The sequence below is a fragment of the Dendropsophus ebraccatus genome, chromosome 10 (genome assembly GCF_027789765.1).
Source record: "Dendropsophus ebraccatus isolate aDenEbr1 chromosome 10, aDenEbr1.pat, whole genome shotgun sequence".
In the NCBI taxonomy this organism is placed as follows: Eukaryota; Metazoa; Chordata; class Amphibia; order Anura; family Hylidae; genus Dendropsophus; species Dendropsophus ebraccatus.
In genome coordinates, this window is record NC_091463.1 from 44,418,878 (window position 1) to 44,441,048 (window position 22,171).

At 46.5% G+C, this 22,171-nt stretch overlaps 1 protein-coding gene across 2 annotated transcripts; it reads left to right on the top strand.

Annotated features, from left to right (window-relative positions):
* Positions 1-1,990: 1,990 nt before the first annotated feature.
* Positions 1,991-19,560, top strand: ANAPC13 (anaphase promoting complex subunit 13). Of its 2 annotated transcripts, none has more exons than XM_069986308.1 (3): positions 1,991-2,050; positions 11,999-12,104; positions 19,303-19,560. In XM_069986308.1, exons 2-3 carry the CDS (start codon positions 12,006-12,008, stop codon positions 19,426-19,428), a joined length of 225 nt encoding a protein of 74 aa, XP_069842409.1. In that variant the 5' UTR covers positions 1,991-2,050; positions 11,999-12,005; the 3' UTR covers positions 19,429-19,560. The 2 variants fall into 2 exon arrangements, with proteins under 2 accessions (XP_069842409.1, XP_069842408.1); XM_069986307.1 differs by lacking the exon at positions 1,991-2,050 and adding an exon at positions 6,847-6,978.
* Positions 19,561-22,171: the final 2,611 nt, after the last annotated feature.

Consider the following 22,171-nt stretch of genomic DNA (forward strand, 5'->3'; position numbering starts at 1 on the left):
CACACTGGCTTCAGGCTTGACAGCACCCACTGACACCTACCCACGATGGACTGCACTAAACTATCCTCTCCTCTCTCTTCCCCCCGCTCTCTATCCCTGCTGCTACCTTCTCTACACCTAACAGCTGAGTGCTGTCTGCAGGACCATGCGGCACTATATACAGGGGGAAGGGTGGGGCCAATGGACTAGGGATTTCTCCATATTCCATGGGTGCAATGGATTATTAATAATCCCTTGCTGCTACCAAGTTTTACTGTTACATTTTACTAACATGAATGGCCACTATTGCGGCTGCCAGGTTTAGCAAATTGGCAAAGTGAATCTGCTGAATTCGCTTAAGCACCTATTACAGGGGGCAATGTTAAGGAGCTGTCAACGCTCGCTTGCCATTACCCGCTCGGTGACGCTGCTATTACACACGTCGGCAGCGAGCAGGTGAGAACCTGGGGGCTAGATCGTCCAGGCAGCCCATAGAAGATAGTGGCGGTCTGCTCCTATTTCATGAAGGGACGGCAGCAGATTGTTGCTGTCCTGGTCGTTTGCCTTTCAACATGTTAAAAAAACAAATGACAGCAACGATCAGCTGACATCGTTCATGTTGACTGATCGCTGTCCTTTATGACAAGACAATTATCGGCCATAACGACTGATAATTGTTTTGTGTAATAGGGCCTTTAGTGCGACAAAGCAAATTCGCTTCACTCATTTGATATCTTTTACTATGGCACTACCGCAACTCACTCTGCATGCATACATATGACATCTAGTGGCCAGATTTTATAACACACTTTATACTACACAGTGGGTTGCTTAAAGGGGACCAATCACACTAAAATTGGCCATAAAGCTAAGGAAACGTGCTGGTAGATCAGCCAGCCAGCTTTCTAAACATCCTCCTGTACCCTCCGTCCCCTGTACATACAGCCCGCAAATTTAGTTTAACAGTCTCCCGCGCTCTATGTAAATTACCATCTAAGTAGTCACGGTGGGCGGGTGGCTGGTCATGTAGTCACGGTGGGCGGGTGGCTTCTTTAAATAGTCACTGTCCTGGGCCAGCTCCGGCGCTGTTATCACTCCCCTCTGGGCGTGTGTGGAAAGCGCTGCATGGTGACGTAATTAGGGGGGGCCAGCATTGCACGTCGGCCATGACGATGTCTTTACTAATGTGCAGTGCAGCCGGAGAAGATGCTGTACTGCGCCTGCGCGGCATAGTACAACAGCGGCTTCACCCACTGTACTGCGCATGCGCAGCTTAGTTAAGACGTCGGCGTGGCCGACGTGCAATGCTGGCCCCCCCTAATTTGTGACCATAAGTACAGCCCAATCAGCGTGCAGACAAAGCCACAAGAATGACTGCATAATTGATCATTTGGCCTTTTCTTTCCATCATTCAGCAGCAGCATATCCCCTATTATATGGAGAGCAATATAGCTGATGAATCAGGATTTCTCAGAACTCTAAAACAATGTGATCAACAGATGAACGAGTATGTATTTGGCTGATCACTGGGCCTAATAAACAGGGAAATAGTAGGCAACAATTGCTGACAGGATAATATATACTATACAGTAGTCTCTGATGTGACTATAGCCTAAGCTCAGAATAAAGGGAGCAGAAGACGGTAGAGCCTAGAAAGTACAGGCTAGGAGGTACGCGCTAACATCACATGTTCACATGAAATGAGACACTCATGGGACAAATGTGGTTGGCTGCAAGTAGTGTGGGGATCCTAGCAGCACAAAATCAGCAGGTGAATCCTTTAAAAACCAGATTCTCTTTTCATGAAATCCATAAAATAACAGTGTAAGTAACATTCTTTCCGAACGTTACTTATGTTACACACATTGGGGGAGATTTATCAAACATGGTGTAAAGCAGAGATGGCTCAGTTGCCCCTAGCAACCAATCAGATTCCACCTTTCTTTCCTCACAGACTCTTTAGAAAATGAAAGGTGGAATCTGATTGGTTCCTAGGGGCAACTGAGCCAATTCTACTTTACACCAGTTTGATAAATCTCCCTAATTGTCTTTATTTGGATACTGTCCCCAGGTGAGCTCCCTGCAGTCTCCTTGAACCAAGTGAAGTTATTGGGGGAGATTTATCAAACATGCTGTAAAGAGAAACTGGCCCAGTTGCCCCTAGCAACCAGATTCCACCTCTCTTTTTCCAAAGAGTCTGTGATGAATGAAAGGTGGAATCCGATTGGTTGCTAGGGGCAACTGAGCCAGTTTCACTTTACACCATGTTTGATAAATCTCCCCTATAGAGTCCAATTTCATTTGTTTTTCATGAGCATGATTATGATGGAAGTGGTCCATGAACTTTCTTAAAACCTAATTGTTAGCGTTAGCCTGTGAGGGTGTTCAGGTAGTAACCGTAATCCATATCTCTCACTATAAACCCACTTTCTAGCCCTAACCGAATGTATCCTCTCCTCTCAGTCTTTCACAGTAGGGGATACATTCTAGCATGTTTAGTACTGAAATGTCTAGAATGTATCCTCTCCTCTGAGGCTCTCACTGCAGAGGACCGTATTAAACAGCATGATTAAGGCCCCGTTCCCACTGAACAAAGGTAGCGGAATTCTGCGACGGAATTGTCTGCCGCGGAATGCCGTTAGCCTCCCGCTCATAATGGGAGTCTATGGGAGGCGCGCGCTCCTGCTCTGTACGCGCTGAAGAATGAACATGTTCATTCTTCAGCACGGAAAGGGCAGGAGCCCGCGCCTCCCATAGACTCCCATTATGAGCGGGAGGCTAACGGCATTTCGCGGCGGACAATTCCGTTGCGGAATTCCGCTACCTTTGCTCAGTGGGAACGGGGCCTAAGAGGTGAAAAAGAACGGCGACTTGTTAGGTCAGTGCTTGCTTCCCTCTTGCTCCCCGCTCACTGTTTGTGTTACTACACGCACAGACAGAGCGAGGAAACCCTGGGCAGCTATGGTAGGGGCAGCCCGGACAATCCTTAGATCATTCAGGCTGCCCATTGTAGACAGCAGCGTTATTGTGTTATCGTGATCTGGATTTCTCAACCAGTTTGAAGACCACAATCACCCGATATCATGGATCATTACACCAAATCATTATCAGATGGAACGGCCAGGAATCATCAGAGTACGGCCAATAATGCTTTGGTGTAATAGGACCCTTAGCTGCACAGGGAACAGGACTGGTGTGTGTGGGGATCTGTATAAAGGGAGAGAGGACTGGAGTATGGAGTCTGTATAAAGGAGAGAGGACTGGTGTGTGGGGTGTGTATACAGGGGAGAGGACTGGTGTGTGGGGTGTGTATATAGGGGAGAGGACTGGTGTGTGTGGTCTGTATACAGTGGGAGAGGACTAGTGTGGGGGTCTGTATACAGGGGGAGAGGACTGGTGTGTGGGGTGTGTATACAGGGGTAGAGGACTGGTGTGTGTGGGGTCTGTATACAAGAGGAGAGGACTGGTGTGTGTGTGGTCTGTATACAGGGGGAGAGGACTGGTGTGTGTGGGGTCTGTATACAGGGGGAGAGGACTGGTGTGTGTGGGGTCTGTATACAGGGGGAGAGGACTGGTGTGTGGGGTGTGTATACAGGGGGAGAGGACTGGTGTGTGGGTTCTGTTTACAGGGGGAGAGGAATGGTGTGTGGGGTCTGTATACAGGGGGAGAGGACTGGTGTGTGGGGTCTGTATATAGGGGGAGAGGACTGGTGTGTGGGGTGTGTATACAGGGGGAGAGGACTGGTATGTGTGTGGTCTGTATACAGGGAGAGGACTGATGTATGTGGGGGTCTGTATACAGGGGGAGAGGACTGGTGTGTTTGTGTGGTCTGTATACAGGGGGAGAGGACTGGTGTGTGTGTGTGTGTGGTCTGTATACAGGGGGAGAGGACTGATATGTGGGGTCTGTATACAGGGGAGAGGACCGGTGTGTGTGGGGTCTGTATACAGGGGGAGAGGACTGGTGTGTGTATAGAGGGGGAGAGGACTGGTGTGTGGGGTCTGTATACAGGGGGAGAGGACTTGTGTGTGGGCTCTGTATACAGGGGGAGAGGACTGGTGTGTGTGGGGTCAGTATACAGGGGGAGAGGACTGGTGTGTGTGGGGTCTGTATACAGGGGGAGAGGACTGGTGTGTTAGGTCTGTATACAGGGGGAGAGGACTGGTGTGTGTGGGGTCTGTATACAGGGGAGAGGACTGGTGTGTGTGGTCTGTATACAGGAGAGAGGACTGGTGTGTGTGTGGTCTGTATACAGGGGGAGAGGACTGGTGTTTGGGGGTCTGTATATAGGGGGATAGGACTGGTGTGTGGGGTGTGTATACAGGGGGAGAGGACTGGTATGTGTGTGGTCTGTATACATCGAGAGGACTGGTATGTGTGTGGTCTGTATACAGGGAGAGGACGTGTGTGTGTGGTCTGTATACAGGGGAGAGGACCGGTGTGTATGGGGTCTGTATACAGGGGAGAGGACTGGTGTGTGTGGTCTGTATACAGGGGAGAGGACTGGTGTGTGTGTGTGTATGTGTGTGTGGGGTCTGTATACAGGGGGAGAAGACTGGTGTGTGGGGTGTGTATAAAGGGGGAGAGGACTGGTGTGTGGGGTGTGTATACAGAGGAGAGGACTGGTGTGTGTGGTCTGTATACAGGGGAGAGGACTGGTGTGTGGGGTGTGTATACAGGGGGAGAGAACTGGTGTTTGGGGTGTGTATACAGGGGGAGAGAACTGGTGTGTGTGTGTGTGTGGTCTGTATACAGGGGTAGAGGACTGGTGTGTGTGGGGTCTGTATACAAGAGGAGAGGACTGGTGTGTGTGTGGTCTGTATACAGGGGGAGAGGACTGGTGTGTGTGGGGTCTATATACAGGAGGAGAGGACTGGTGTGTGGGGTCTGTATACAGGGGGAGAAGACTGGTGTGTGTGGGGTCTGTATACAGGGGGAGAGAACTGGTGTGTGGGGTGTGTATACAGGGGGAGAGGACTGGTGTGTGTGGGGGGTGTATACAGGGGGAGAGGACTGGTGTGTGTGGGGGGTGTATACAGGGGGAGAGGACTGGTGTGTGTGGGGTGTGTATACAGGGGGAGAGCACTGGTGTGTGTGGGGTCTGTATACAGGGGGAGAGCACTGGTGTGTGTGGGGTCTGTATACAGGGGGAGTGGACTGGTTTGTGGGGGTCTCTATACAGGGGGAGAGGACTGGTGTGTGGGGTATGTATACAGGGGAAGAGGACTGGTTTGTGTATCTGTATACAGACCCCACACACAAACCAGTCCTCTCCCCCAGTATACAGACTCAACACACCAGTCCTCTCCCCCTGTATACAGACCACACACACACACACCAGTCCTCTCCCCTGTATACAGACCCAACACAGTAGTCCTCTCCCCCTGTATACACACCCCACACACACACACACCAGTCCTCTCCCCCTATATACAGACCCCACACACCAGTCCTCTCCCCCTGTATACAGACCCCACACACACCAGTCCTCTCACCCTGTATACAGACCCCACACACACCAGTCCTCTCACCCTGTATACAGATCCCCCACACCAGTCCTCTCACCCTGTATACAGACCCTCCACACACCAGTCCTCTCACCCTGTATACAGATCCCCCACACCAGTCCTCTCACCCTGTATACAGACCCTCCACACACACCAGTCCTCTCCCCTGTATACAGATACCACACACACCAGTCCTCTCCCCCTGTATACAGACCCCCCCACACACCAGTCCTCTCCCCTGTATACATACCCCACACACCAGTCCTCTCCCCTGTATACATACCCCACACACCAGTCCTCTCCCCTGTATACATACCCCACACACCAGTCCTCTCCCCTGTATACATACCCCACACACCAGTCCTCTCCCCCTGTATACAGACCCCCCACACACACCAGTCCTCTCCCCTGTATACATACCCCACACACCAGTCCTCTCCCCTGTATACAAACCACACCCACACCAGTCCTCTCCCCCTGTATACAGACCCCCCACACACACCAGTCCTCTCCCCCTGTATACAGACCCCCCACACACACCAGTCCTCTCCCCCTGTATACAGACCCCCCACACACACCAGTCCTCTCCCCTGTATACATACCCCACACACCAGTCATCTCCCCTGTATACAGACCACACCCACACCAGTCCTTTCCCCCTGTATACAGACCACACCCACACCAGTCCTCTCCCCCTGTATACAGACCCCACACACCAGTCCTCTCCCCCTGTATACAGACCCCACACACCAGTCCTCTCCCCCTGTATACAGACCCCACACACACCAGTCCTCTCCCCCTGTATACATACCCCACACACCAGTCCTCTCCCCCTGTATACAGACCACACACACCAGTCCTCTCCCCCTGTATACAGACCCCACACACACCAGTCCTCTCCCCCTGTATACATACCCCACACACACCAGTCCTCTCCCCCTGTATACATACCCCACACACCAGTCCTCTCCCCCTGTATACAGACCCCCCACACACACCAGTCCTCTCCCCCTGTATACAGACCGCACACACACCAGTCCTCTCCCCCTGTATACAGACCCCACACACACCAGTCCTCTCCCCCTGTATACAGACCCCACACACACCAGTCCTCTCCCCCTGTATACATACCACACACACCAGTCCTCTCCCCTGTATACAGACCACACCCACACCAGTCCTCTCCCCCTGTATACAGACCACACACCCCAGTCCTCTCCCCCTGTATACAGACCGCCCACACACCAGTCCTCTTCCATTGTATACAGACCCCCCCACACACACCAGTTCTCTCCCCCTGTATCCCCCATGTTACTGTGGACAGCGTAGCTTCCTTTCCTCTGTTTCTGCACAGTGAATGGTGCAGCAGCTCACTGCTTCCTACATCCGGTCGAGGCCCCGCCCCTCCTGCTGACATCACACTGAAAGAAGAGGATACACTGTAACATCTAGCATTTACCCAGTGCGCAGCTGCCTGAGACATTGCACATGGTGAGTAGATGTTGTTCTTTGATGTGTTACCAGAGGATAAGCTCCCTTCCTTCCTTCAATCGCGGCTTATGCGTTTTTACATCATATAACCGCCTGAATAATGATCTAGAAACAGTGCGAGCTCAGCTGGAGAAGTCTGCTCCCATGGAGTTCTATAGGACACAGGGAACCGTGCAGAAGTGGCATATACTAAGGGGGGATTCCAACCTGTGCTTCTTATTCCCTATCCATAGGATGAGGGACAACAAGTCAGTCACAGGGGTCCGACTGCTGAGAGCCCCCACAAGTACCGAGAACCCCCACAAGTACCAAGAACAGGGATGCATACCTCCCAACATTTTGGACGGCGGAAGAGGGACACTTGTGGTTCATTCTGGGAAAATTTTACAGGCATTTCCTTTTCATTCAAGGGTGCATTCACACATCCAGGATCTTCTGCAGATTGATGCATTTAGTTATATTGATATCTGAAAATCTGCATCAGGTCCTGTATACAGTACGTGGATGCCTCCTTAGGTCCCAGTCACACATCAGTAACCTTGTCTGTAATTATGGACCCACAACTGCGGACAGGATTAAAGGACAACTCCAGGGTTTTTCTTTTTTAGCTTATTTAACACATATCACAAAGTTATATAACTTTGTAATGTGTGAATATACGCTGTGTGGCCCAGTTCCCCCCTTTCCGAAACCCCCTATGCGCATCGGCATCTTTTTCTCTCCCATTTGCTTCACACGGACCCGGAAGTGAGGAGTTCAGAAGACGCCGGCCGGAGGTGATGGAATCGCGGACGGTGGGAGATTCAAGTGCCGATCATCACCGGAGGGATGGTGAGTATGAACTGTGTGTGTTTCTGTGTTTGTTTGTTTTTTAGATCCCGCCGCAGTTGTCCTTTAAAAATGTTTTTCAGTTACTGTCCGCATTTGCAGGGACCCCTTGTCATATTGGTCACATGGACGCACAATGGCTTTAAAGGGAACCATTCACCCCGTGGCCCCCGGCAGAAACTGACATACAGTGACATAAAGGTCAATATACTTACCACATCGCTCCCGGTCCCGTCCCGAAGCCCGTTGTTGACACGGAGAAATCGACGATTCTTCTTCTCGCGCCCATTATGGTAATGAGCGCCGCCGGGTCCGAAGTCCAGCCTTCTCCCCGCCTCCGACACTTGATTGACGCCAGGTCCTCTTCCTCCTCGTCTTCTTTCTTCTCGCCGGATCCCGCGCAGGCGCCGTGACAGTCGTTTTCGGCGCATGTGCAGTTCACAATTGAAGCCGCTCCGCAGCTTCACTGTTTACTGCGCGTGCGCCGATTTGCTCGAACACCGTATCCTGTTTACCGCGCAGGCGCAGAAGAGGTGACGAGACCATCACAGCGGCGCCTGCGCGGGAATTCGGCTGAAGACTGAAGACGTCAATCAAGTTCCAGGAGGCGTGGATGGGCGGCGACGAGAAGAGGACCTCATGAATAAGTTGGACTCGTCCGTCGTTTCCTATGGACGTTGGACTCATCTCAGCTCATTACCATAATGGGCGGGAGAAGAAGAATCGGCGATTTCTCCATGTCAACAACGGGATCCGGGACGGGACCGGGAGCGATGTGGTAAGTATATTGACCTTTATGTCACTGTATGTCAGTTTCTGCCGGGGGCCACGGGGTGAATGGTTCCCTTTAAGGACAAGTGCCATGAAAAACTTTTTCCCAGTAATTGAAGCACATTACAAAGTTATATAACTCTGTAATGTGCTTCAGTCACCTATCTACCTCCTTTCCCTGTCTTTTCCCCCCTCCACCCCCCACCAGGAAGTGTCCTAACTCACACAGACCTGATTACTGTCGTCACAGTCACCAAGCTCTTCTCTCAGCTCCTTCTCCTGTTACAGCAGCCCTCCCCCTCCCCTGCCTTGTCAGGTGACTCAGCTTGCTCAGCTCGCATTGGCTGAACAACTGCAAACCATCACTTGGACTGGGGAGGGGGGGGCTGGTGTAACTGGACCTAGAGCAGCCCTCCTGCTGATGACTCATCCTCACAAGAAGGAGCTGCCTGGTGATGGTGACAGCAGTCATTAGGTCTGTGTGAGTTAGGACACTTCCTGGTGGGGGGTTAAGGGGGGAAAGACAGGGAAGGGAGGCAGATAGGTGATTGAAGCATATTACAGAGTTATATAACTTTGTAATGTGCTTCAATTATTGGGAAAAAGTTTTTCATGGCACTTGTCCTTTAATCGTTTTGTTGCAGCATGGATCATATCCCCAAATGGATCCAAAACACCTACAGATGTGCGTATGGGGCCAAAGAACTCAATGAGTCATAATGTCACATGATTCATCTGAATATAACAATTTTTAGGATCCAGCTTGTACCACATAATGCAATAATATGCAGGTTTGGGTCTATTGTACAGTAAGAAACCAGACACTTTCTAGAGCAACATAACAAAGTTAATTAATGCAAATGTTATTCCTAGGTCAAAAAGAGGGACATGTAAGGGGCAAAGAGGGACGTGGGTAGGGACTGTCCCACCAAAAGAGGGACACTTGGGAGGTGTGGGGATGCAATAATTCCAGCAATGAATGGAGCACCCACTGCACCTGTGCAGCATCCTTTCCATTTATTCCCTATGGGGTGTAGACTAGGGCTGGGCGATTAATCAAATTAATTTGATTAATTCCCCCAGAATTTGAGAATCGATTTGATTTTATGTGAAAATCGTAAGTTCAATTTCACAAAAAATCACTGAGGACGTGCAGCGGGGCGAGGTGCAGGACGGGTGGCGCGGTGTGTAAAGGCCCTGTTACCTCTAGCCGGGCTGTTGCGTTTCTACTCATCGCGGTGAACACATAGTAACCATGTGTACTGTCCCATGGATGGCGCGGGCTTCCCGGCGTGTCTCCTTGGCTTGGGGGTGGCTTTGAGCCATGATCGTATGGCCTGGTGCACAGGCGCGGAGTGCACCATTCTGCACCGGTGAACGCTGATCGGAAACCAATATCTCATTGTGATCGGGTAATAAGAACATAGCCTGCAAATACAATGATTTACATGAGGATCTGCCTCAAGACTACAACTCCCATCATCCTCTGACAGCCAGCATGGTAGGATGGGGAACACTGCTGTACACTGTGAGGGGGGGTGGTTATATACACTGTAGTGGACTTACATACCCTGGGGGGGTGTGTAAACATCTTATAGACACTGCTATAAACTGTAGGGGGGGGCATATATCTATCTATCTATCTATCTATCTATCTATCTAATATACATTGCCAGAGACTGGGGACATATATACACTGCTACAGACCATATGGGGCATATATACACTGCCATAGGAAAGCTGTCGAGCTGGCCACTATAATGAGGGACAACAGGGGTAAAGTTATATTATACAGCACAGAGGCTGTGAATACAATATTTTTTAACACTATTTTATTTTGAAACAGCTATAACCCCTTAAAGGCCACATTCCCACATGCATGCAAACTTATGTGCTTGAAACCTAGCCAATGGCATTCTCCAGCAGTTGCACAATGTTGCTGGGATTAGGATGCATTTGCATGCATGTGTGATTGTGGCCTAAAGTGGTTATCCAATCTTTAAAAAATAACATATCCTCAGGATAGGCCACAAATATCAGTATGGTGGGGTTCAGCATGTCAGCTCACTTGCTGATCACTACTACACCCTACCTAGATGGAAGCACAAAGGTCTCCTATAATATATGGGGGCACAGAGTGGCACATATTTGGCAAATCTACTTATATAGGGGGCACAGAGAAAAAATCGAAAAAAAATGGAGATTTTAATCGAGAATCGTCCCCAAAAAAAATTTAAATTGAGATTTTATTTTTTGCCCAAATCGGTCAGCCCTAGGTAGACTATTAGTTCAGTTTTCCCAATGTGACCTGTAGTTTTGTAATAGTTACATTTTTTTCTGGGGTGTGACCAAACATTTAATTCAGGAATTTTTTTTTTTAAGGGTATGTTCACATTGAGTAAAATAGGCGTAATTCCGTGGCGGAACTCTCTGCTGTGGAATTACGCCTGCCTCAGTGTGTCATATCATCTCAGTGGGAGAACGCTTGCTCCTCCGCAGCTGCCGCTCTCCTCTCAAAGAAGTGACATGTCTCTGCCGCGGATTTCCGCCGTATTTTCTCATTGTGAACATACCCTAATGCTGGAAACAGCAGTTTTTTGGAAAACCATAGGTGGATTTAAATGGGATGTAAGATATAAAGGGAGGACTTGTACTTTTCTTTTCTGTTGGATTATCTTCTGGTTGTGGTTAAAAAAAACAACTGCTGTGTGATTCCAGCATAAAGGGGTTTTACTGTGGAATTATATCTAAATATATATACAACCAAACTGATGTATTATGTGAAGTGTACTGTTTGAGATAGATAGATATATCTATCAATTTAGTTATACACAATCCAGAGAGAAGAGGGTATGTGCACTTTGAGCAAAAGTCACAGAATTTCGGATTCCGTGTTAAAATGCGTGCTAAGTGCGCTTGAAATTCTGCCAGTAAAATAAGAACCGTATTCTTTCCCATAGGTTTTAGTGTTTACTGTGCATTTTTGCACACAATGGAATTTTCCATCTGAAAATTCTGTTGTGGATCCGCTTTCCGCCCAAAGAATTGGCATGTCAATTCTATAGGCGGATTCTGTTAGAGGAATCCTAGAGGAATCCTATAGGAGTAAATGGAGCTTGAATTCCGCTTGCATTCTGCTCCTATTCTGCCAGAGCTGAATAGGAGAGAAATTTCAAGCAGAAAACTTTCCTCTTCAATTCTTAAAAAAAAAAAACGGACCACGGCAACGGCTTCCCCGTGATGGCGCTGTTCTATCCATGGGTCATATTTAACATGGTACATCCTCTTTAAGAACTGGGAAACTACTTAAACTTTGCTTTACTTACATTGTCTTGATTTCCAAGTGTGACCAAGTGTGTACACGTGACCTGTAAAACACAGTCTCTGTTCTAACTTGTTTTTGTTCCTGTTCATTTTGCAGTACAACAATGGATAGTGAGATTCAGAGAGATGGACGCATTTTAGATTTGGTTGATGATGCTTGGAAAGAAGATAAATTACCATATGAAGATGTAACTATTCCACTGGTAGGAAAATCCTCCTTTTTTACTACGCGTGTGGCCTTCTCTATTGAGAACAAGCAGTGTTCAGCTCATTCCTTAGAGGGATTATTCAGAGAAGAGTTTTTGCTTTGAAAAGTGTTCAGGGGGGCAAGTAAAAAAAAGAATGCATTCATCCCAACAATATGGGGAATATGCGTTGAAGCACTAGTGATGAGAAATACTAGTACATTGCTTCAATAAAGTTATTACTTTGCAATCTAACTTTATTAAAATAAATGTATACTATGTGGGAACTGCAGGGATCTTTTAAGCCCTTTAGTTCCTAGTCCCTAGGGATGAGCGAAACGGCCGAGGTTCCGGTTCGTATGAACCTGAATTATCGGCTTCTGATTCCCGCTGTCTGCCCGCTCCGTGGAGAGGGTGGATACAGCCTTGAGGTTCGCCTGAAAAACTGGGATACAGCCATAGCCATAGGCTGTATCGCAGTTTTTTAGGAGGTCCTCAGGCTGAGCGGGCAGACAGCGGGAATCAGAAGCCGATAGTTCAGGTTCATACGAACCCGAACCTCGGCCGGTTCGCTCATCCCTACCAGTCCCCTGCTCTGTTCAAGCGCTGCCTTGTAGTTGCTATAGTACTGTGCAGCAGATCTTAAAGGGGTTGTCCAGCATGGGGGCTATTTTTTCATATGGCCGGGGAGGAGGTGGCTGAAAGAAAAGACGTCCACTCACCTCCCCGACTCCAGCGGCGGGTCCCGCATCGCGTCGCTCCGGTGCCTGCAGCTTCCGGGTGTCTGACGCAGGCCCGAGACGTGACGTCTTAGGTCCGCTCAGCCACTCAGTGAAGGAGGCGGGATCATTTTTGCAGTTGATTCTAAAGTGTATAAAGTGGTTAATACTAGGGTTGTGGAGTCGGAGCTAGTTTTGGCTGGAGTCAGAGTCAGGAAAAAAAAAGGAACTGACACCTGTAAAAAATTCTTTAAAAATTTTATAATTGAATTTTTATATGAATTTTATAAATGTTCCTCATTAAGGCTGGGTTCACACTACGTATATTTCAGTCAGTATTGTGGTCCTCATATTGCAACCAAAACCAGGAGTGGATTAAAAACACAGAAAGGCTCTGTCCACACAATGTTGAAATTGAGCGGATGGCCGCCATATAACAGTAAATAACTGCCATTATTTCAATACAGCAGCCGTTGTTTTAAAATAACAGCAAATATTTGCCATTATATGGCGACCATCCACTCAATTTCGACATTGTGTGAACAGATCCTTTCTGTGTTTTTAATCCACTCCTGGTTTTGGTTGCAATATGAGGACCACAATACTGACTGAAATATACGTAGTGTGAACCCAGCAGGGTGGATAAAAATCAATGTTTAAAAAAAAAAAAAAAAAAATCAGATTTTTTTTATTTAAATCGGATTTTTTCTTTATTTAAATCGGATTTATTTTTTTTTAAATCGGATTTTTGACAATAAACTGCTTTTTGAAGAAAATATTTTACCATCCAAAGGTTCTTCCATCATGAGATAAAGCTGAGTTGTTTAACTCAGTAGAATAAAGGCTATATATGTGTAACATTCACAATGCCATGCTCTTCCAGAGGTTTCTGTAAGACTAGTGGGCAGTTTCTCTCCTATATTATCACAGACTTTACTTACGCAGCTCTCAAAACTGAATGTGACTCCGCAGAGGTCCCAGCCTCTACTTCACAGCAAAAAATGTTACAATATGAACAGAGTTGAGAAAAAGACCTTAATCCTATTGTTCTACAAACCTATGAATACAGAATCAACCCCTTCAGTGCCAAGTCCAAGAAGTTAGACAATATGTTTCTGATTGTTTGGAGTGGAATAGATCTGCACAACACAAGAAGAATGTGAATCTAAGTGTGAGGAGGAGATGATGATGAGTATGACAAGTGAGCTACAGAGGACAGCAGGGACAGTAGTATTTAAGTTTTTCATGTGTTCTTAAAATATATTTATATATATATATATATATATATATATATATATATATATAATTTTTTTTTTTTTTTTTGTTTAGCAAAATTAGTTAAACATGGATGTTTGTTTAAGCAAATAACTTATGCTGTAATGTTGTTATTGTTTCAGTTGAATAAATCTATTTAAATTGTTGTTAAGGTCAGGATTATTTTTCTCCTTCCTAAGTACAACAGAACAGTGGTGTCCAAATATGAATGATTAACCCATTAAACTGGGGAGAAAAAAGTAATATAAAAAGTGATTCTAAAAATCTTCATCTACTTGCATGTTAAAATAGCAAGAACTAGTTTAGGTAGAAACTTTGATTTAAATCACTGATTTAAATCAAGCCTTACTGACTAGTGATTTAAATCGTGATTTAAATCAGTTAGATTTAAATCAAATCCACCCTGGAACCCAGCCTAATATAGTTTATGTTCTATCAATCTAAGGACCTTACTTATAACCAGGGTTGTGGAGTCGGTAAGCTGCAGCTCCGACTCCTGAATTTTATCAGGTCCGACTCCTGACTCCGACTCTTTCTCCTTCATAAATGGCCAGTCATATACCAGGGGAGTTATTTATCACACTGGCTCAGCAGCTTCTCCCTAATGTCCTACATGATCCTGAGGCAATTTCTGAAGGAATAAGGAAAGATATAAAGCAGCTTCTCCTGTGTGTAAAATGGATGCAACCAGTCTCCAGCCTCCATGTCCTGAACAACTCACAACTAGACAAGAAGGATCAGGTGGTCTTTTAGTTTCTAACTAAATATTCACCATACACACAGAAACACTGCTAACAATGCCAGATACCTGTGATATAAAGGGGGGTCACACATAGTGTTACAGAGGGGTCAGCCATAGTGATATAGAGGGGTCACACATAGTGATATAGAGGGGTCACTGTGGGTGTGGGGGCATAGCATACACACACAGCCTGCTGCTGCTATAGCACACACTCGCACAGCTTGCTGCAGCCATAGCACACACTCGCACAGCTTGCTGCAGCCATAGCACACACTCACACAGCCTGCTGCAGCCATAGCACACACTCACACAGCCTGCTGCAGCCATAGCACACATACACACAGCCTGCTGCAGCCATAGCACACACACACACAGCCTGCTGCAGCCATAACACACACACACACAGCCTGCTGCAGCCATAGCACACACACACAGCCTGCTGCAGCCATAGCGCTCACACACACAGTCTGCTGCAGCCATAGCGCACACACACAGCCTGCTGCAGCCATAGCACACACACACACACACACACACACAGCCTGCTGCAGCCATAGCACACACACAGCCTGCTGCAGCCATAGAACACTGAGTAAAAACACCACAATGAGGACAGAGGTTACTGCTACACTACTTATGTCTTCTCCTCCTCCTCTATATTACACAGGAAATCTTCATATTACCCTGCTGCTCATATACAGTCATCCAGCATCCAGGAGGAGAACAGCACAGATCTCTCCCCACACACAATGGACTCTTCCAGCTCAGAAACAAACTGCCAAATAGTAACTGATACTTTTCCCCGACCACCCTTATCTAATAGGGCCAGTGTCCTATTAGAATGTTGCTCATAATATGTATTGATGAGCTCATAATATGTATTGATGAGCAAAACTTATAAAATTCATATCAAAACTCAATTCTAAATTGTTCTAAGATTTTTTTTAAAGCTGGAGTCAGTACATTTTTTCTGACTCCGACTCCAGCCAAAACTAGCTCCGTCTCCGATTCCACGACTCCGACTCCACAGCCCTGCTAATAACAAACAGAAAAACACTTTGTTTCCTTCATATGGGTGGATTCAGACTACGGAATTCTCGCTGATAAATTCAGTGGAATTCCGTTGCCTGTACACGCTCACGGCCACACGCCTTTCCGCCGGCTCCATAGACACCATTCTATGTGTGGAAAGGTGCCGGTGGAAAGGTGCGCGTACAGGTGACGAAATTCCACGGAATATATCCGCGAGAATTCCGTAGTCTGAACCCACCCTAAATCAGTAATAAAGCACTGGCCCTATTAGATAAGGGTTGTCAGAGAGAAGTTGGCGGTCGCTATTTGGCAGTTTGTTTCTGAGCTGGAAGAATCCATTGTGTGGGGGGAGATCTGTGCTGTTCCCTTCCTGGATGCTGGATGATTGCATATAAACAGCAGTGTAATATGTAGATATTCTGTGTAATATAGAAAAGGAGCAGGAGAAGCCATAAGTAGTGTAGCAGTAACCTCTGTCCTCATTGTGGTGTTTTCTCTCTGGGTGAAGATTGTATGTTTTTCTTCAGTGTGCTATGGCTGCAGCAGGCTGTGTGTGTGTGTGTTAAGGGAGAGAGATGCAGAAATTGAAGGGGTATTCTGGACAACAGTGAAAAATCCAGGGGGTGGTGGGATCATAATAAAGAAGTCCTATTTACCAAGCTTCATGCCCCTGCATTTCAATGTCATGGCTCATTGTCCCACGATGCTGTGATGTTGTGGCCCTACTCAACTAACCAATCAGTGAGTGAGTCGGGACAGAGCTGCAGTCACTGACTGGCTGAACGGGTTGTTCCTGTTGGGCCGAGTTGATTCAGGAGCAAAAATGCTGACAGAGAGCTGAAAAATCTGGGGCTATGTCTGACCTCTATATCACAGGGATCTGGCACTGTTAGCAGTTTTTCGTGTATGGGGAATATTTAGGTAGAAACATAGAAAATTGTCAGCAGAAAAAGACCACCTGCTCCATCTAGTCTAGTTTTGAGTTGTTCAGGACATGATGGCTGGAGACTGGCTGCATCCACTGCACACACACAGGAGAATCTGCTTTATATCTTTCCTTTTTCACTTAGAAGTCGCTGCAGGATCATGTAGGACATTACATAGAAGCTGCTGAGCCAGGTCTACTTTACACAGGTTTAATAAATAACTCCCCTGGTGTCTGATTGGCCATTTATGAAGGAGCTAGAGTCGGAGTTGGTCACTGATAAAATTCAGGAGTCTGAGTCAGAGCTGCAGCTTACTGACTCTAGCCCTGGTTACAGTAGAAGTAGTGTGGGGTTGCACGTGCATCTGGATAGGTTGGAGGCTTGGGCTTAAAAGTGGCAGATGAGGTTCAGCACTCATAAATGTAAGGTTTTATGTACATGGGGAGAAAAAACACGGACATGGAAAAGGACTTAGGAGTTTTAGTTGACAGTAAATGTAATCTTGGGGTGCAATCAAAGTAGCACAAATGCACATGACAAAGAATTAGGGCTACTATTGTACAAATCACAAGTCAGACCATGCATACAATATTCTCTACAGTTTTGGGCACCAGTGTACATGAAATATATAGTTGAGCTGGAAAAGTTCCGAGAAGGGCAACCCGAATTATAAGTGGAATGGGAGGACTACAGTAACCAGAAAGATTAGCAGAATTAGGGTAATTAGCCTAAAATATATGTGACCTAACAACTATACATAAATATAAGAGGGGGCAGCTCAAAGATCTGTTCCATAGTCCCATTTATATTCTGGACTGTATCTCTAACACGAGGACTTCCTGAATTTCTAGAAGAAAAAATGTCTACACCGCCATAGAAAGAGACTCTTTACTGTATGAGGAGTGAGACTATGGAACTCTTTTCCACAGGTAGTTAAAAAGCCTGGATGCATTTTTGGAGTTTCATAATATTACCAGTTATAGTCACTAGATTCTAGAGAACGGTCATTGATCCAATGATTGGTTCCTATGGTCAGATGGCAACAACGGCCGTAGTTTTTGCGGGGTGGAACAATGCCTTAGTTTCAATGGGATCCCGGCCGGAGTGTATACACATTGTAGATTGTAAAATGGAGAGAAGAGTGCAGCTGCACCTTATTGTAGATTGTAGCCTATTATGAAGAGATGGGTTTTCAAGTTGCTTTTGATGGCTGTGATGTTCTATGAGAGCGAGATGTGTCGGGGAAGTGAGGAGTTCCAGGGTGTGTGGGGGAAGCTCATAAGAAATTTTGGAGGTTGTGGTTATGTGAGGAGAGGAAAAAGGGAGAGCACTGATGGAGGTTTTGTGAGTCGTGGTACTGGAGAGGACAGGTTCTGACAGGTTCTGGCCTTATGTCCTTGTATGTCATAGTTTACAATTTAAAGTGAATGTGTTGGGCAATGGGTTAGCAGTGAAAGGATTAGCTGACAAGAAGCTAGGGAAGAGATGGATTAGTCATGTTGCAGTCATGTTGGCCGCTACGGACAATAATCGTCCCGTGGAATAGAGTGCAACGATCAGCCGACATTGTTCATGTCGGCTGATCGTTGCAGTCGCTTGTTTTTCAACATGTTGAAAAACAAGAGACTGATACAGCAACAATCTGCTGCTGACGCTTCGTTGAATAGGAGCATCGGCAGCAGACGCTGCTGTATCCAATGGGCTGCCCGGACAATCAGCGATCCCCCGGGCAGCCCCCACCGCAACTCCCCGCTGCCCCTCCCGCACTCACCCGCTCGCTGCTGCCGCATTGAATAGCGGCGGCAGCGAGCGAGGAGCAAACGAGCGCTGAGAGCGCTCGTTTACTCCTCTAAACGACCCGTGAAATAGGGGCATTAAGGATGGTTTGGAAGGGAGCAAGGTTGTTGGATGGAAGGCCAGAAAGAAGAATGTTGCAGTAGCCCAGGTAGGAGATGATGGGGGCATGATAAAACTCTTTTCCCGTTAGTTTAGTTGGATACTATTTTAAGTGCATGGGGATGCATAGTTTGCATTGATTTGTAGAAAGTAAATTCCAGAAATCCCCCCCCTGCTTTTGCTAACATACATCTTGTATGTTGGCCTGGAGCAACAGATAGAAGGGTAGAATGCCTGTAGAGTTAGACCATACAGTTTTTGTCTTTTCTATCAGCGATCAATTGTTGGTATAGAAGCTGTAGATACTATTTTAGAATGTAGTTTAGTCTAATTTGCCAAAATTTATAATTGAAAAATCAGAACAACCCTGAAAGACATTAAAATTCCTACTTTTATTTGACAGTCAAGACAGTATAATTGTAAAAGTAAAATTGATATTGTTGGTGTGTATGCTAATGGGTCGCTTTTCTTTTTATTAGGTCATTAGAAAAAAAAACACATTTATTTTCTGAAGTGGACATAGACTTTAGACATCGATCGGTCTTGCTGTAGTACAGTCAATACTTTATAATTGTAAAATAAAAATGTCTGATGATGAGAAATCCATCTGTGCTTTATTTTTCTTACAGAATGAGCTTCCAGAGCCGGAACAGGATAATGGTGGCGTAATGGAGTCCGTCAAAGAGCAGGAAATGAAATGGGCAGATCTGGCACTGCAGTATCTGCATGAAAACGTTCCAATATCCGGGAATTAACATTGTGCTTTTACTGTTCCATTTGGGTATGATGAAGTTCTTACTGTTTAATGTAACTTATCTTTCAATTTCATGAAATGTGTGTAAATGTTATAATGCTTAAATGAAAGGAAATAAACTGATAAGGTTGAACCACCTTTTTCTTTTATTTGCAGCATACATATTGTTCAAAGTTATTTAGATGTTAATGGGCTTATTCAATCAACAGATGTCCAAATGCTGTGACGTAAGCATATTTTTTGCAAAAATTGCAAATTTGATTTTGCCTATTGTAATCTGGAAAAAAAATTAATGTGTGACTCCTGTGACTCCTGTGCAAAGGACAGTCTGTGCTGCAGCATGTAAGTGACACGGAGTAAATAAGCTCTTCATCGCTTACATGCTGCAGCACAGCAGGGGCCATGCTTCCATTCTGAGGCTGCCTACAAGTAGAATAATGCGCAGGACTTTCAAGACCTTGGTGAGGTTGGAGGTCTTTTTGTGCTGCTGCATGTAAGGGATGCAGAGCATCCCTGGGGGACTTCTGTTATAAGTAAACTGATCTCTTGAGATTGAGATCTTTGCAGTACATACGTCCACTATACCAACAAAGGTGGACTTTACATAGCATTTACATGCAGATGGGCTTTACATGCATTTAAATTTCTAATAAGCTGGGCACGGTGATCAGCCCACACCGGCTAACAGACAAACAGGTCCCCCCACCCGCCGCAGTAAAGGCTTAAAAACCGCGCTTTTTAGTGTGGTTGTTGATGCATTTTTCAGCTTCGTTTTGCAGCAAAGCGCTTGTCAATGCCTGGAACAAGCACAAAAGCTCCTAAGAAGGGACATATCAATTCATTTTAAAGGAAATCTGTCACTAGGTTTATGCTGCCTTAAATGGGAACAGCAAAAATTAGTGACAGAAATGCTGAACAGATCGATGTATTACTTTGTTCTAATATGCAGAAGAAAGGGATTCTTGCCACACACCCCTCCCCCCGCCCTCCAGCGGCTGATTGCTAGCTGTCTGCCTATACACAGCAAGAATAGAAAACTGCCAGACAGCAGCCGGTGGGTGGAGTTTTCTGCATCTCATATATAAATAATGAGTAGTACTGGGTTCATGCACATAAGGGAGAGGACTACTTATTGTCCATGTTATTCAGAGGATATTTCTGGATCAGCTGCACAGAACAATGTAAGTGATACATCATTCTGTCCCTTCTCAGCTTCTCTGTCCCTAGTTTATGCTACCCTTAGATAGGACAGCATAAACCTACTGTCAGAGCCTCTTTAAACATGGCTTTCAAACTTTGGTGTTGGTGTTTTGGACACTTTCATTCTAATCAATGGGACATTAAAACTCTCTTTTTAGGTGAAAAATCACACAATTTTGAGGTGATTTTCATGGCAATATAGCCTCTATAGCAGACCTGGGCATTGTACACCCACAAGTCACATCTGGCCCTTTAACTAAAGGCCCTATTACACATTACACATGTTGGCTGATGGTTGTCTTTCAAACGTCAGTGATCTAGATAGCAGGGATATGCTGCCGTCGCTCCGCCTAATAGCCATCACCCAGGCAGCTCCCCCACCCGGTGCTTTTACATGCCCACTGCTGGTACATGTAATAGCTCGAGCATCGAGCAAGGGGCAAGGAGCAAGCTTAAAGGCCCTATTACTAGGGGTGACATAGAGCTAGCAGCGCTCGTTTACTCCTTTTTCCTGCCCGCTGCCGCCGCTATTGCATTTTGCTTCTTTATTCATTATCATAGGCCATGGGCACCGGGATGTGATCTCTCCAGCAGGCGTAATGAAATGATGTCATCAATCCTACTGGAGGATCAATCCCTGCGGCTCACAGATGAGCTGGAAGATAAAAAGACCCACTCTATGCCTGTCAGGAGACAATACACCACCATGAAAACTCTGTTTGGGGGGCCCCCAGGAGCTGAGGACCCCAGGCTACCGCCTAAAACAGACCTGTTATAATCCGCTACTGATGATGAGGGGACTACTGGGGATGAGTAAAAAGCTTCACTTTTCTGAAAAGTTCAGATCTTGGAGAATCTGAATGTTTTGAGTTTCCTTTAGGTGAAAACAAGAGATGAGCTAAGCAGGATTCATTTTGCTTTATCCATGGCTGTATCCATGTTTTCCAGGCGGTCCCTGAGCAGTATCCTCCCTCTGCCCAGAGCCAGCAGCCTGGGGGATATGGTTCAGGGAAGAAAAAGAGTGCTGCACCTCACACCTAATGGATAAGGTATTGCACTCACCATATCTATCAAAGATAGAATGGGACAGACAGGAGGGATTAAAACCATGTGCACTCAGGTGTCTCCTGCTAATTGCAGTCATGTGGGTCTCACCAGGAGGAGTGCAAAACACGGAGAAAAGAGAGAAACAAAATACGGTTCAGGGAAGAAAAAGAGTGCTGCACCTCACACCTATGGCTGATACTAGTACCTCTCGGTTGCATAAAAAACATCAGAATTCTGTATGTGAATTGATCAAGCCACAATGCCCCATGTACCGCGTGCAGGTATCTGATACACATGGGTCCCTACACTAAGTCCACACTGTGCCAGTCAGCGACCACCACCCCCGCAGGCGTGCTCAGTCAGGGAAGGGAGGCCATGGAACGGCCCTGCAACCCCCATGCCACAGGACCAGACCCAAAATTGCCACACCAAAACCCAGCCAGCACCACCGGCGGAGGAAGCTGCCCCCAAACAGCACATGTCTGGATAAGGTATTG

What these genes read in the sequence shown, in the direction of transcription:
- ANAPC13 (XM_069986308.1), top strand. Translation starts at nt 12,006, where the DNA reads ATGGATAGTGAGATTCAGAGAGATGGACGCATTTTAGATTTGGTTGAT. An exon ending in AAGATGTAACTATTCCACTG is followed by an intron (nt 12,105 to 19,302) that starts GTAGGAAAATCC and finishes TTTTTCTTACAG; the next exon opens with AATGAGCTTCCAGAGCCGGA.